Source organism: Cimex lectularius, unplaced genomic scaffold (assembly GCF_000648675.2).
Source record: "Cimex lectularius strain Harlan isolate CLEC.00 unplaced genomic scaffold, Clec_2.1 scaffold103, whole genome shotgun sequence".
NCBI lineage: Eukaryota > Metazoa > Arthropoda > Insecta > Hemiptera > Cimicidae > Cimex > Cimex lectularius.
In genome coordinates, this window is record NW_019392691.1 from 843,168 (window position 1) to 855,898 (window position 12,731).

At 35.1% G+C, this 12,731-nt stretch overlaps 1 protein-coding gene across 10 annotated transcripts in view; it reads left to right on the forward strand.

The window, feature by feature from the left end:
* Positions 1 to 12,731, forward strand: part of LOC106670422 (protein couch potato) — a 463,537-nt gene that overhangs the window by 408,322 nt on the left and 42,484 nt on the right. Inside the window, exon 1 of one of the 10 annotated variants that reach the window (XM_024225920.1) lies at positions 11,296 to 11,359. The exons of the other annotated variants lie outside the window; for them this stretch is intronic. Coding sequence (XP_024081688.1) covers positions 11,333 to 11,359 — 27 coding nt within the window. The 5' untranslated portion in view covers positions 11,296 to 11,332. Of the gene's footprint in view, positions 1 to 11,295; positions 11,360 to 12,731 lie in introns of those variants that run through there. 10 annotated transcript variants of the gene reach the window in all.

Here is a 12,731-nt window from a genome sequence, read left to right on the forward strand (position 1 = left end):
AGAGTATTATGCGATGTTCTCTTGTGATTTGCTTTTTTTTTAAATAATATTTATTTATATCGTATATATGAATTTTACACCTTATAATGGTTCTAATGTTATAAAAAGTCGCGTGCAAAACACTAAAGAGGGGAACACACCCGATGCAACGTTACCCTCTGCTACCCGACGCCTTGTCACATTTCGGTAGGGTGTGCACATCTATGCGACGTCAAGCGCACGCCACGTCCAGTCACACAGCGCGTATCGCAATAATCACTATCACAATCTCAACGCTTCTTTTGTTCTTAATACACTATTTTGAGCAAAACCATGTAATAAATTGTTACTTAAATTTGTTTTAAATAAAGTTATTCCGGTGTTGCGATAAATTTTCTGCCTAACCATCATAATTCAATAATTCTTATAAAAACTCATGAATTTTTGTTCTCGTTTAATTTGGATTACATTAAAATAAGCATGTTGTAGTTAATAAAACGAGCTAANAAATCCATGAAATAAATTGTTAGTTAAATTTTATGAGCAAAACCGTGTAATAAATTTTAGTTACATTTTATGAGCAACAATAAATTGTTAGTTAAATTCTTTCTTTTAATAAATGGTGTTCCGGGGTTTTGATCAATTTTCTGTAAAATTATTTTAAAAAAAAATTTTTAAAAATAAAAACTAATGAATTTTTGATCTCGCTTAATTTGGTTTATATTAAAATAAGTACGTTGCAATTAATATGACGACAATAATACATATAGCTTGAAATAAAAATATGAGTATCCGGTTCTTTCGTCTTCGACTGTACTCGATGCTACCGGATCACTTAGCGTAGAGTAGGGTAGCGTTGCGTGGCATCGGGCAGATGTGCATGGGGTTAATACAGCCTTATGGAAAATTGGACTTTGGATTTGCGTAGCGTTGCATCGGCTAAGTGTGTCCCCGCTTAATACTAGTATGCGGATCAGAACTGTAATGTGTATTAGCTCAATAAAATTTAAAAGACGAGAAAACAATTTTATGAAAAAAATATTCCACTTTTTAAATTTAAATTTAATAAATAGTTAAATAACAACGTAGGAAAAATTACTTATTAAAATTAAAATATGTAAAAGACGTTGTAGCTTAACCAATATTTATGAAATTTATTGGTCCGGAAAATGTTTTGCTCTGTTGAATAGCGAGTGTGTCAACAAGTGTCCCTTAGCTTAGTATGTAAAGTCGTTGAAATTATTTAGCGGAAATCAAGTAATTGTGAAATCTAGTAAAGATTCTTTTACTCGGTCTCAAAAGGAAGCTCCATTAAATATATTTACCGCTGAATTCCAGTCAGTTTACTTTGTATAAAGGGATCTTTGCATCCCTTCCTCCTTATGCCGGCAGTCCCCAAACCTCCCTAATTTTCCGCTAGGTTTACTCAGTTTCCTTTGTCCCTCCGCCCACTCCGTACACAGCCTCAATGCAGATGTCGTTCTATCCACTAAGCTAATCTTTACAATCTCTATTTATGTTTATGGGCTGTTTCTTCTTCTTCTACATTTATACTCTTCCTCTTGAGCTATTTCGATAAAGTAAATAAAAACGCGTGTCTGGGTGTGCTTATTATATTAAGTAAAAATATGAAAATGCCATGTGATTTAACGATTTCCAAGATGATTTTTATAAAAATGCTATAATGAAAATAACGGTATGTATGAGTCCGGTTAATTTAAAATATGATATTGAATATTAATTGTCGCATTTTAAATTTATGAAAAACATTCACTATAGATCGCAACATAAAAACTAGTGATATTTGTGTAAGGTGATTTGACCTTTCATCCCCAGTTAGAGGTTTCGAATATGAAAGTCCTTTTGTTTTAAAATAAGTTTTATTTAATATGAAACACTACAAAGCTTACGCACAACCTACGTATAAAAAAGTAATGTGATTCCTGTCATACATGTGGGCTTACCGTCCAACGTTCGAGGCAAATTGAGTCGGACTACATAACTACTCGACACCGCCGCCTCCGACAATCATACGTATAGAGAATAGTACAGCGTCCGGAGTTGAAGGTGATTATGATGAGGATATTAGGTAGCGGGGTTTTTGCTCCTCAGGTACTGCAGCCTTCTGGCTTATTGTACATTCCTAGTTCCGTAGTTCAGTGCAATCGACTCAATCCTTCTCAGGAGTCTTAGGCCATTGGCTACAATTTCCTTCCCTAGGTTTTTCTACCTGCTAGGTTGTCTCCATTGAGCCGTTGCTTCGCATTCGAAGATGATATGGGTGGCTGTTTCTTCCTCCTCATTACATAATCTGCAAATGGGATCTTCGTAATATATACCCACGTTATGTTTTTCTCAGATGCCAGTGATATCACCAAATTTTTTTGGTTGGTTACACGCGTTTCGGCTTTTTGCCTTTTTCAGTAGTACGTTTGTGTAATATTTTCTTTAACAACATCAATCTTCTGAGTCCTGGCCCTTTCCAACTGCAGCAGTGTGTTTGCCAGTCTTGGTGAGGGTTGTTCTAGCATAAGTTTACTGAGTTTAGCGACTCTAGAGTTTATCCACTTATTCTTTTGTTTTATTTGAATCCATTCTATGATGGAGGATTCTGTATTTGTTTTTTTTTTATCTCAAGTATAGGTTATATATGTATGGTCTTGCAAATTCTCCCCTGGCCAGTGGGTCTGCTTTTTTTGTTACCCCAAATCCTTTGTGATCTGGCACTCAAGATATCATCAGCTTGGTGTTTCTCCATCTTTGTTGTGTTTTGATTCTGACTAATTTTGATGTGAGCTTTTACACGCTAATGCTTTAATACCTGCTTGGTTATCCGATCTTATGAGGATTTTTCTGCCAGAGTAACATCTTTTAAGATTTTCTAGGGAGCAAGCATTGATGTCATTATTTCTGCTTGAAATTCAGACGTGTACTTCCCTAATGAGTTTGATTGCTCATATTTTTTGGGCTTGTACAAATAACATCTGATCCAGTTCCTTCGTTCGTTTCGGAGCCATATGGTGTCTGGAGTTGATGAAATGTCTGTTAAAACCCTGTGGTTTTCCTTCACGATATCTTCAGCCCCTTGTTGTACGCTATTTCTCACGTAGTCACAAATTTGGTGTCTAAGTTGGTGAAATTTGTGACTAAGTGAAGAATGGCGAATAACAGAAGGCTGGAAGAATCGTAGAGAAAAAACACCGGATTTAAAAAGTCTGATAATACACAGTCGACAATATGTCAGCCGGAGACAGTTCATTCAGTTCTTCACGTGAGATATATTTGGCGTTTTCTTGGTTGATATAGATTATTATTGAATTGTTGTATGAATTGTTGAACTGCAAACAATCGGTGTGGATAAAATGCTGATACATTTCGGTTCTCACTATAAATTCATTATCAAGGCAGCAGTGCGGGAGATGAAGACTCCGAGAATAAACAACCTAAAAAATGTCCTTTTGAGGTTTGCGGGGTAACGAGACAATTGGTCGTTTCCGAACATTTTGGTCCGCTGTCCATCGCTGTTTTTGTCAAACAGACATATTCCAGCTTCTCGACATCGTCAATGGAATTATAAAAATTAAATTCACAATATTTTGTCACATCATTTTGTGATCTCCTGAGTGATGAACTTTTAGTCTTTTCATTTCAGTTTTGGTCTGACTAATCTCGCCTTTTTTGGTTTGATACACGCGTTTCGTTTTTCGCCTTCTTCAGTAGTATGTTTTGTAATATTTTCTTTGATCCGGTGTTTCTTAATGATCTGCCTTGGAAAAAAAAAATAGTGTGTCGATTATCTTTATTGCCGACGTCTTGAATGATTAAATGTGGGTATTGTGTTTGCCCAAATCGGTGATTCTGACCGCTAGCCATTTTCCTTCGTTCTATTTGATGAATATATTTTGTTTGATATATTCTTTAGACTTCAGGTTTCTTTATTTTTTTGTGTTTTTTTACGCTATGGAGTAAATTTAAATTTATACTTATTGCTGGGGCTTAAGGTCGTTTTGTGTCATTTTAATTTTTAGCCGATATCCCAAAATAACCTTTAATGTGTTCAACATCTGCCCTTTGTTTTACAAGAGCATTACTCATTTTTGAAAATTTATATGCCATTTGTTTCTACTGGGGTTCTAGGTCATGTTTTACCTCAATAATTTTGCAATTGCAGTTCGTTTTTTTTTCTTTTTCTTTTTTTCTTTCTTTTATAACTTCATTAACGTTAATTTATTGACTAGATTAGTTTGTCTTCTATTAGTTCATAATATCACATATGAAATTAGTCTATTTATTGACTACTTTGTTTGCCTTTATTTGTTTATTCCTGTGTTGCAGCCGTTGTTTAATTTGTTTCAAAGGCGTCATGTATTCCCTTGTTTTATTGTTTGTAGTCCTTTCCAAATTTTCGAAGCAAGTACATATGTTAATTAACAGAATTTATTGTGGGAGTGAAAGAGAGCGGAATCAGAAATTCCACTGGCGACAGTAGGAATCGAACCCATGACCGCAGTTTACCAGCCGAGTTGGCATATATGAAGGTGGTTCGAATTAGCAAGTTAGTTACTTGATAAACTCAACTGGACTTTTTATCATCTTTGATGATATTTAAATCAAGGACTTAACAAGGTTCTTCCCTGAAGATGGCGCAAAGCAAGAACGTGTTCCAGTTACATCGCATTGTAGCTTCTAGTTCTAGTAGGTTCTAATTACATAATAAATAGAGGCATTTTAACACAATTACTAATTAATTAGTTTCCTCTTGAGTTCTGCGGGGAGAAGAACACGTTTTATAATTCCCTACCATTTTGATCTCAATAATCTCGCTTTTTTAATCTGCCTATATGCCTTTTCGTAGCTGTGTATTCCACCAAGAGAAAATTTAAATTACCTAATTAACAAAAACATCCACAATTGTTGGTAAGATAACTTAAAAATAATGCAATTCACTCATTCGATTGAAATCTGACAAAGATATCTGATAATATTGTAAATTTTAAACCAATGGTGACTAAATATAAACGAGTTTGTTACAAAAGGCATGTAAATTATGATACAAAGTAGTTAATGCATGGTCGTTTATTAGCTCCAATAGAGAAATCCCTTTTAATCCGAATCCTGGATTTAAGGAATAAACTGAGCGAAGAGAGAACAACAGTGCAGTTACTTTACATTTAATAACGAGATCAACCCTTCCCGACTCGTCAATATTCCTTCATTCTTTAATCCTACAAACGTAAATTAAGTCGGAAATCTTACTGTCTCGTAGAACGGCTTAAAAAAGAATTTAATAATATAAAGCTTCTTTTGATATCCGGCTAAAATTAAATATATTCGGTAAGTTTTTAAATGTTCGTTTTGGAGTATTTACCTTCTTTTTTTATTTATTTAACGTATTCCCAATTACAAATTAAAATTAAAATAATATTTTTTCAATTAATTAATCTTTATGTAAGGTATTGATTCAGATAAAAAAGTCAGTGTCACAAGCGGGATTCGAACCCTCGATTGAAAAATGGCAAAAAGGAGGGAAAATTCGAAAGCTGGGTTGGGAATGGAAGTTAGTGTCCGAGTGGATCGAAGTCACGATAGCTCAGGTGGTAGAGCAGCGGTGTATTGAGCCGAAGGTCTTGGGTTCGAATCCCGCTCGTGTCAATGCCTTTTTTCTCAACCAATAACTTACATAAAGGTCAATTAATTGAAAAACGTTAATTGGTCAATCGGACAACGAACTGTAATAGTATTAAAATAATACTTATAAAAATTATCAAGCTTAAAATTGTGACATATTTTTTGCTGAAATCTCCTCATGTGCTCTGCGTGTTGATGAACTGTTAGGTTCATTGTTTCCGATCATTTTGGGCTGACTTATAACCCTTCTTTTGTCGTCTAGACATGTTTTAGTTTCTACACCTTTTTCTATACTATTTCCGATCATATTACTTATCTATTTTGCCCTGACGATGTCGTTTCAGCTTTTCCCCATCTTCATCAGTTTATTAGTGTGATTCCTGTTTATTTACCCTTTTATTTGTTAAGTTTAAAAAGTATGGAGGCAAAGCTACCTTTATCTGTTTGTGACGTTGGAAGATTTAAGCTTAGGTTTTCTAGATGCTCCTTAATGCTTTGATCTATGAGAAATATTGCCGTTCTCGGAAGCGAAGAAATCTCAAAATGAATTTTCACAATATACACACAGGCATGTTTTTTAATATATATATTTTAATTCCTCATACTTTTACTCTGTTGAGATCGCGCGAAGAGGGTACTCCCAGCTGATATTATGTTGTTATTTATGTTTAATGCTCAAATACGCTCCCACAGTATAAGGCCAGTAAAAAACCCCTACATTTTAAATCTAAAACAGGGAGGGTCATCTTGTTGTTATAAAAAGCATAATCCCCCTCACGCATCTTCCGTCGCGCATAACTCAGAAATGGTCGATTCTATCAAAATTTACCGTACAGTAAAAGTGGCATAAAATAAGCTCTAGAATCGAAATGTACAATAAAAATATGTGCTTCTCATTTAAAATAATAAAGTTAGTGACATTACCCAGCTAAATGAAAAAGTTATGTTAAATCTGTTACCACCACGCTATTCCTAGACGTAATTTACTTGGGGTTTGTATAAGACCATTGCTATGCCAATCGTTTTCGAAATAAAGGAGTTGGACTATCTTCTTACAAAAAGCATACCCTCGCGTCTTCCGTCGGGCATAACTCAGAAATTGTCGATCCTATCAAAATTTCCCATTCAGTAAAAGTGGCATAAAATAAGCTCTAGAATCAAATTGTACAATAAAAATATGGCCTTCTTATTAAAAAATAGTTAGTGTAATTTTCCAGAAATTCCAGAATCGAAATTTACAATCAAAATATAGGCTTCTAATTAAAAAAAAAGTTAGTGTCGTTTCCCAGCTAGATGAGAAACCTATGTCAAATCTATTAGCACCACGCGATTTCTAGACATAGTTATGTAACTTGGGGTTTGTATAAGATCATTTTTTGCTAAAGGTAATCGTTTTCGAAATAAAGGAGTGAGCCATTTTTACAAAAAGCATACCCCCTTCACACGGCATCCGACGGGTCGATCCTATCAAAATTTCCCATTCAGTAAAAGTGGCATAAAATAAGCTCTAGAATCAAATTGTACAATAAAAATATGGCCTTCTTATTAAAAAATAGTTAGTGTAATTTTCCAGAAATTCCAGAATCGAAATTTACAATCAAAATATAGGCTTCTAATTAAAAAAAAAGTTAGTGTCGTTTCCCAGCTAGATGAGAAACCTATGTCAAATCTATTAGCACCACGCGATTTCTAGACATAGTTATGTAACTTGGGGTTTGTATAAGATCATTTTTTGCTAAAGGTAATCGTTTTCGAAATAAAGGAGTGAGCCATTTTTACAAAAAGCATACCCCCTTCACACGGCATCCGACGGGCATAACATAGAAATGGTCGACCCTATCAAAATTGTCCATTCAGAAGTGGCATAAAATTAGATCTAGAATCGGACTGTACGATAAAAATATGGGCTTCTCTCTAAAAAAAAAAATTTGTGTTATTTTCCGGAAATTCCCAGAATCGAATTATACAATCCTATATTTTGCTTCTCCTTTAAAATAATAAACTTAGTGTCATAACACAGCTAGATGAGAAACCTATATCATACCTGTTACCACCACGCCATTCCTAGCCAAAATTAATTTGGGGTTTGTATAAGTCCATTTTGTGCTAGAGATACATATATACATGTGTATATATATACATATATACGTGTGTATATATATACATATATATATATGTATATACAGCTTCTATCTTCCAGCTAATTAATTCGGAAAGGATATTATATATATATATATATATATATATATATATATATATGTCGGGGCTGGACAAACGACTCGTTCAATTTACTTTATGAAAAGTAGACAAATATACTACAATTACAAACAATTTTGAATTTCACTTAATTTTCACACGTCTTTTTCGTCTTTCCGATCTTCTTCTCGTCGTGACTGTCTGTAAAACTACTACTATCCCTGTAAACCATCCCTAACACTCTACCTCATCCGTCCCAACACGTCCCCACCCCTAATCGCACTCTCACGTCATCATCCCGAAGAAAAACATTTTCTTTATCGCGCCAACGTTTCGATCTTTATCTTCAGGGCTCAAAGTGTTTGTCTTCTGTGTAATTGTGCCATTCTTCCGTGTCGTGTCGAGAGTATATACATATATCATTTCTAGTAGAAAATAGTTTTTATTTCATTCAAACCAAAGGCTTCAAAAACGTGAAGTCATTCCTATTTCTTAGCCTGTAAAATAACAATTACTGTTTTAAATTCCTTATGAGTAGAATATTCTTGACGAAAGAACTTTGTTTCTACTTGTCCTTATCCATTTTAGTGTATAATTAAAATGTTTAAGGCCGATCATTAATAAAATCATAGAAAACCCAACATAAAGATGTTCAGGGTCCTTCAGGGCTTTACAGTTAGAGTATCTTTTGATATCCTTATGAGTAAGTTTATTTGGAAGTTGTTTTTATTGGGAAGGAAAAAAATTGAAGGCGAAAAGGGCACTGTTTGTATTCTGTACTATTTTAACAACAGTAGATTGCATTAGCTTTACTCCATGGGAAAGGCATAGTTTTTGCAGTAAATATATGTTGTAAGTATATTTCACGTCGGTTGTATTTTCTTTAAATTACGACCTTCTCTTGCCATTAAACACGTGGCAACCTTCTCCACCCTAATCCACCAACGGTGAATAGCGAGCAAAAAGGGGTGGGTTTGAGGGGTTAATGTCAATGATATCGTTATCCTTCTACACGCTCCAACCCCGCCTAGTGTTTACCCTCGGACGATCCCCTTTTTTTTCTTTTTTCCGTACCCTTGGCCTTCTTGTCAGTCAAACGCGTGCCATCTGTTGTAGGAATAATGCGTGACGTTGAGGGGGGCCAGGCGGAGAAATTAAGTTTCAAGCAACGAGGCGGTACACTTGGAAAACTTTGATCCGTCCGGCCGCTTTCGGAGCGTGAGGCGGAAGTTTCCCCTCGGGCAAACCCGACAACACAGTATATATTTTTCTATCAACACTTTTCAGGAAATACCCAGGAATAAAACAAGTCTCGACTCGTACACAAATCGGATAAAAGTGATATGAAAATAGAGAAATCTCTCGGCATAAGAAACTACAAAAAAATTTAAAATCTAGCTTTTTTTTATTAAAGCTTTATTGTCCGCTATGCTATCAATATATTGTAGTCAGCTAGACTAAAAAATTTCGTTTACAATTCCTGTATTTTAAGCAGAATCCGGACTTTTTACTTTGCATTTTATTTGTTTCAAGACAAAATTAGTGAAAATTTGAACGGAAAAGGGAGCTCGTTAAAGAATAACTGCACGGGAAATATCATTTAACTGTATTTTACTTAATTGATAAGTACAATAGAATAATTATTCCAACTACATTGTACTAATTATATATTACATTACGCCACCTATGTTCTACTGAACAAATTAAAAGAAGCATGCTACATGCTACAGAAGTTAAAAGAGTGAGCTTTTCTGCAATAAAAATTATCCAATGCAATGGAATATTAAAAAAATTGGAAAATGTGCATTTTTTACAATTCCAATTAATTATTCTTTTTATCTAAGCTATTTCGTTGAAATGAAAAATCAATATCAAGAGCTGGATTCGAACCCAAGACCTTTGGCTCAATACACCTCTGCTCTAACCACTTGAATTATCCTGACTTCGATAATTAATTTAAATAATTAATATGTCAAATATGACCACTAAACGAATATGGATTTTTTTACAATTTTATTGATCAATGTATAAACAATAGTGTTTAGTAACTGTTAGTTAATGATTATTTTAAGATCGTGAGATGCGGTCTGGTCTGACGTAGGCTTTAGAAAAGATTTTCTTTCACGATTTTCTTTGTCGTGCCCACGTTTCAATCTTTATTGAGATCATCTTCAGGGCATGGGTTTTATATTTCCTTTCGTATAAATTTTCAGATCAAGGCTATTTCCGCTCTAAAGTTACGGCAATAGGACGTTTAACCTAATGTTACAAGTGCTGTGCAATTTGTGTAACGTAAATCTATTGGAAAGAATCATCACAACTGCGACGGCGAACAATTCTGACTCTTCGACAGAGCTGGCGAGAATTGCGGGCTTAGCTTTCATTTTAGATCCTCGATCTTATTGCATCCACTGAACTCACCTCTCGTACGTTGGCAATACCATTTAACGTGTCTATGAGTCTGCCTGTGTAACTATAAGTACACTATGGATATGGTACTATGTCCGCAGTTGATATTCTAGCTGTCTAGAAAAATCTTTGTCTTCTTTAATTTATCTCGTCATTAATTTATCTTGTCAAAAGGATATCCTGAATTCTGCAGCAAATTTCACATATTTTTTACAAATTTAAAGTGGTTTTAATTTGTATTTCTTCTCTCTCTCTCTCTCTCTCTCTCTTTCTCTTCCCCTCCTTCTCTTNCTCTCTCTCTCTCTCTCTCTCTCTCTCTCTCTCTCTCTCTCTCTCTCTCTCTCTCTCTCTCTCTCGTCCTCCACCTCTTTTTCTTCCTTGGCTGTATTGTATTTTATGTCCTTTCTGCATTATTTGAGCACCCGTGCTCTGTAAGAGGAGAACAGAAGACTAAATTCTGCACGGAACAAAGTCATATCATGTCAGCCATATTTTTTCCCTTTCTCTTTCTTTCATACGTTCAGTGCATACCAGCAGGTCTGCTGTTCGTATGTTTATTAAATATGTTTTTTTTGTTAGGCTTCATCCCGTTTAATTGTTCGTTTTTTGGTTTTTATTTTCCTTTTTGACTAAATAAAATTCTACCGCATTCAATTTTCTCTATTTCGTATTTCCTCGCCTATTTTTCAGCGATTACTGGTGTTATTTTCACTTTTCGCTAAATTATTTAGCGAAATGCCACCTTGTGACCAGTTAAATTTATTTATTTTTTGCGAACTCTACGCGTTAAAGGAATTGGCATATTTCACAATATCAGCATGCTTTATGGAGAGGGGAAGGGAATTTTCGTTATAATGGACCCGCGCTCGTTTTGATGGAGCAAATGTCCCACCCAGCCTCCCGTGTCGAAACAACCATCAGAGTTGTACCAGAGAAGGGTTCGGACAATACATCTCGTTTGTTGGGAGTAAATTAAATCGAAGATTAAATATGAATGCGATCCACGTTAGTTGGCATGCGCTGGACAGGAGGTTTCAGAACGGCACTGGCCGAACGTTGCTTAACAGGGTTGCTAGTCGCTGTTCATGCATCGGACCGATGACGACCCCAGCGGAAACAAATGGATAATAATACACTCACCAACGACGTAATTACCATTTAACATTTCATTTACTGATTTTCTGGCTTGTTTATCCTACCGTTGTTTGTATGTGTTTTTTTTTTATTTCTGGTGTAGATAATAGATTTTCCGGCGTTCATAGAAGATCGGAAAGTTTTTAGATATTCTTGATTACATACAAATGAAGTCAAGACACTATTTTTTCTTACTTTTTACGGAAATACGGAGTTCTCTTTGTTTGAAAGATGACAGCTCGTGACACCGGTAATGTTTAATCGTTAATCGTCTACTTTTAAATTATATGAATTTTGATGCTAAGCACGAATTGAACATTGGATCCAATAAACAGCGAGCAATAATAGTTTTATTGGTGTTAAGCTGATATGCTGCCAAATAATAACATATGCCTTTTATTTAACAAGTTGCTGTTGACTATCATACTTTTATTGACAAGGTTGACAGTTAATGTCGTGTAAAATCTGCTATTTAGAAAATTGTCAATTACAGACGGCATCAATTATAGGATTTGTTCGGTTTCAGTATAATTTATTTTCGGGCCAAAAGTTCGTGGAGGCCGTAACAAATCGACTTCTTTCTTGGGTATTTTGCTGATGAAAATCGTTACCGATTATGAAGAAACTTTTCCAATCTGTGTAACCTTTGTTCAAATCTTTCTTCAATCGGGTTCACAACCAAGGGATTCGCTAACAATACGGCTGAAAATCTTCAAATCATAATCCAAAACTGCCTCTAATTATAAAGTCCCCTCGTTAAAGACGGTTGTTTTTGTAATTCGCTTTTTTTTCGTTTTTAATATTCATAACCGTCTGTAAACTATACATGTTCTGTACTTAAGATTTCTTTATATTATCTGCGGGGTGATTGGCTTGGAATTTTGTCTGCCAAGATACACTGAAAATGGCGAAATGCCGAAACGCATCTGACAAACCAATCCGGCTAGACTAGGCAGAATAAAATGATTGATAACAACAAAATTTCCGATTTTGGAATAAGTTGACAGCAATATATTTACAAAAAAACAATATTTCCATTTGTCACTGGTTAAAAGTCTTGAGGGGGTTAACGACCTTTCTGCTGTCCGAACGTTTGACGAGGATGTCCCGAGGCCGCTTTACCCCTGAGGGGATATAGGGGTGGATTATGTCGGATATGGATGGACTAGTGGATTAGGGTGAGAGGATAGTTTATCGTGGTAGCTGGAATATTTTTTTATAAATAGTAATTGAAAGAGTATTTTGAGGACTGTGATTCTAAGAAATTTTTCGAAGCGCAGTACTGTATTACTTGTGTATCGGAAAGTTTAGCTAGCAGTGGTCCAAATTTTAGTCTGGGAGTCCAAATCGTTGGAGTGTTTTGTTGATTCTCAGTTTGATTTTTG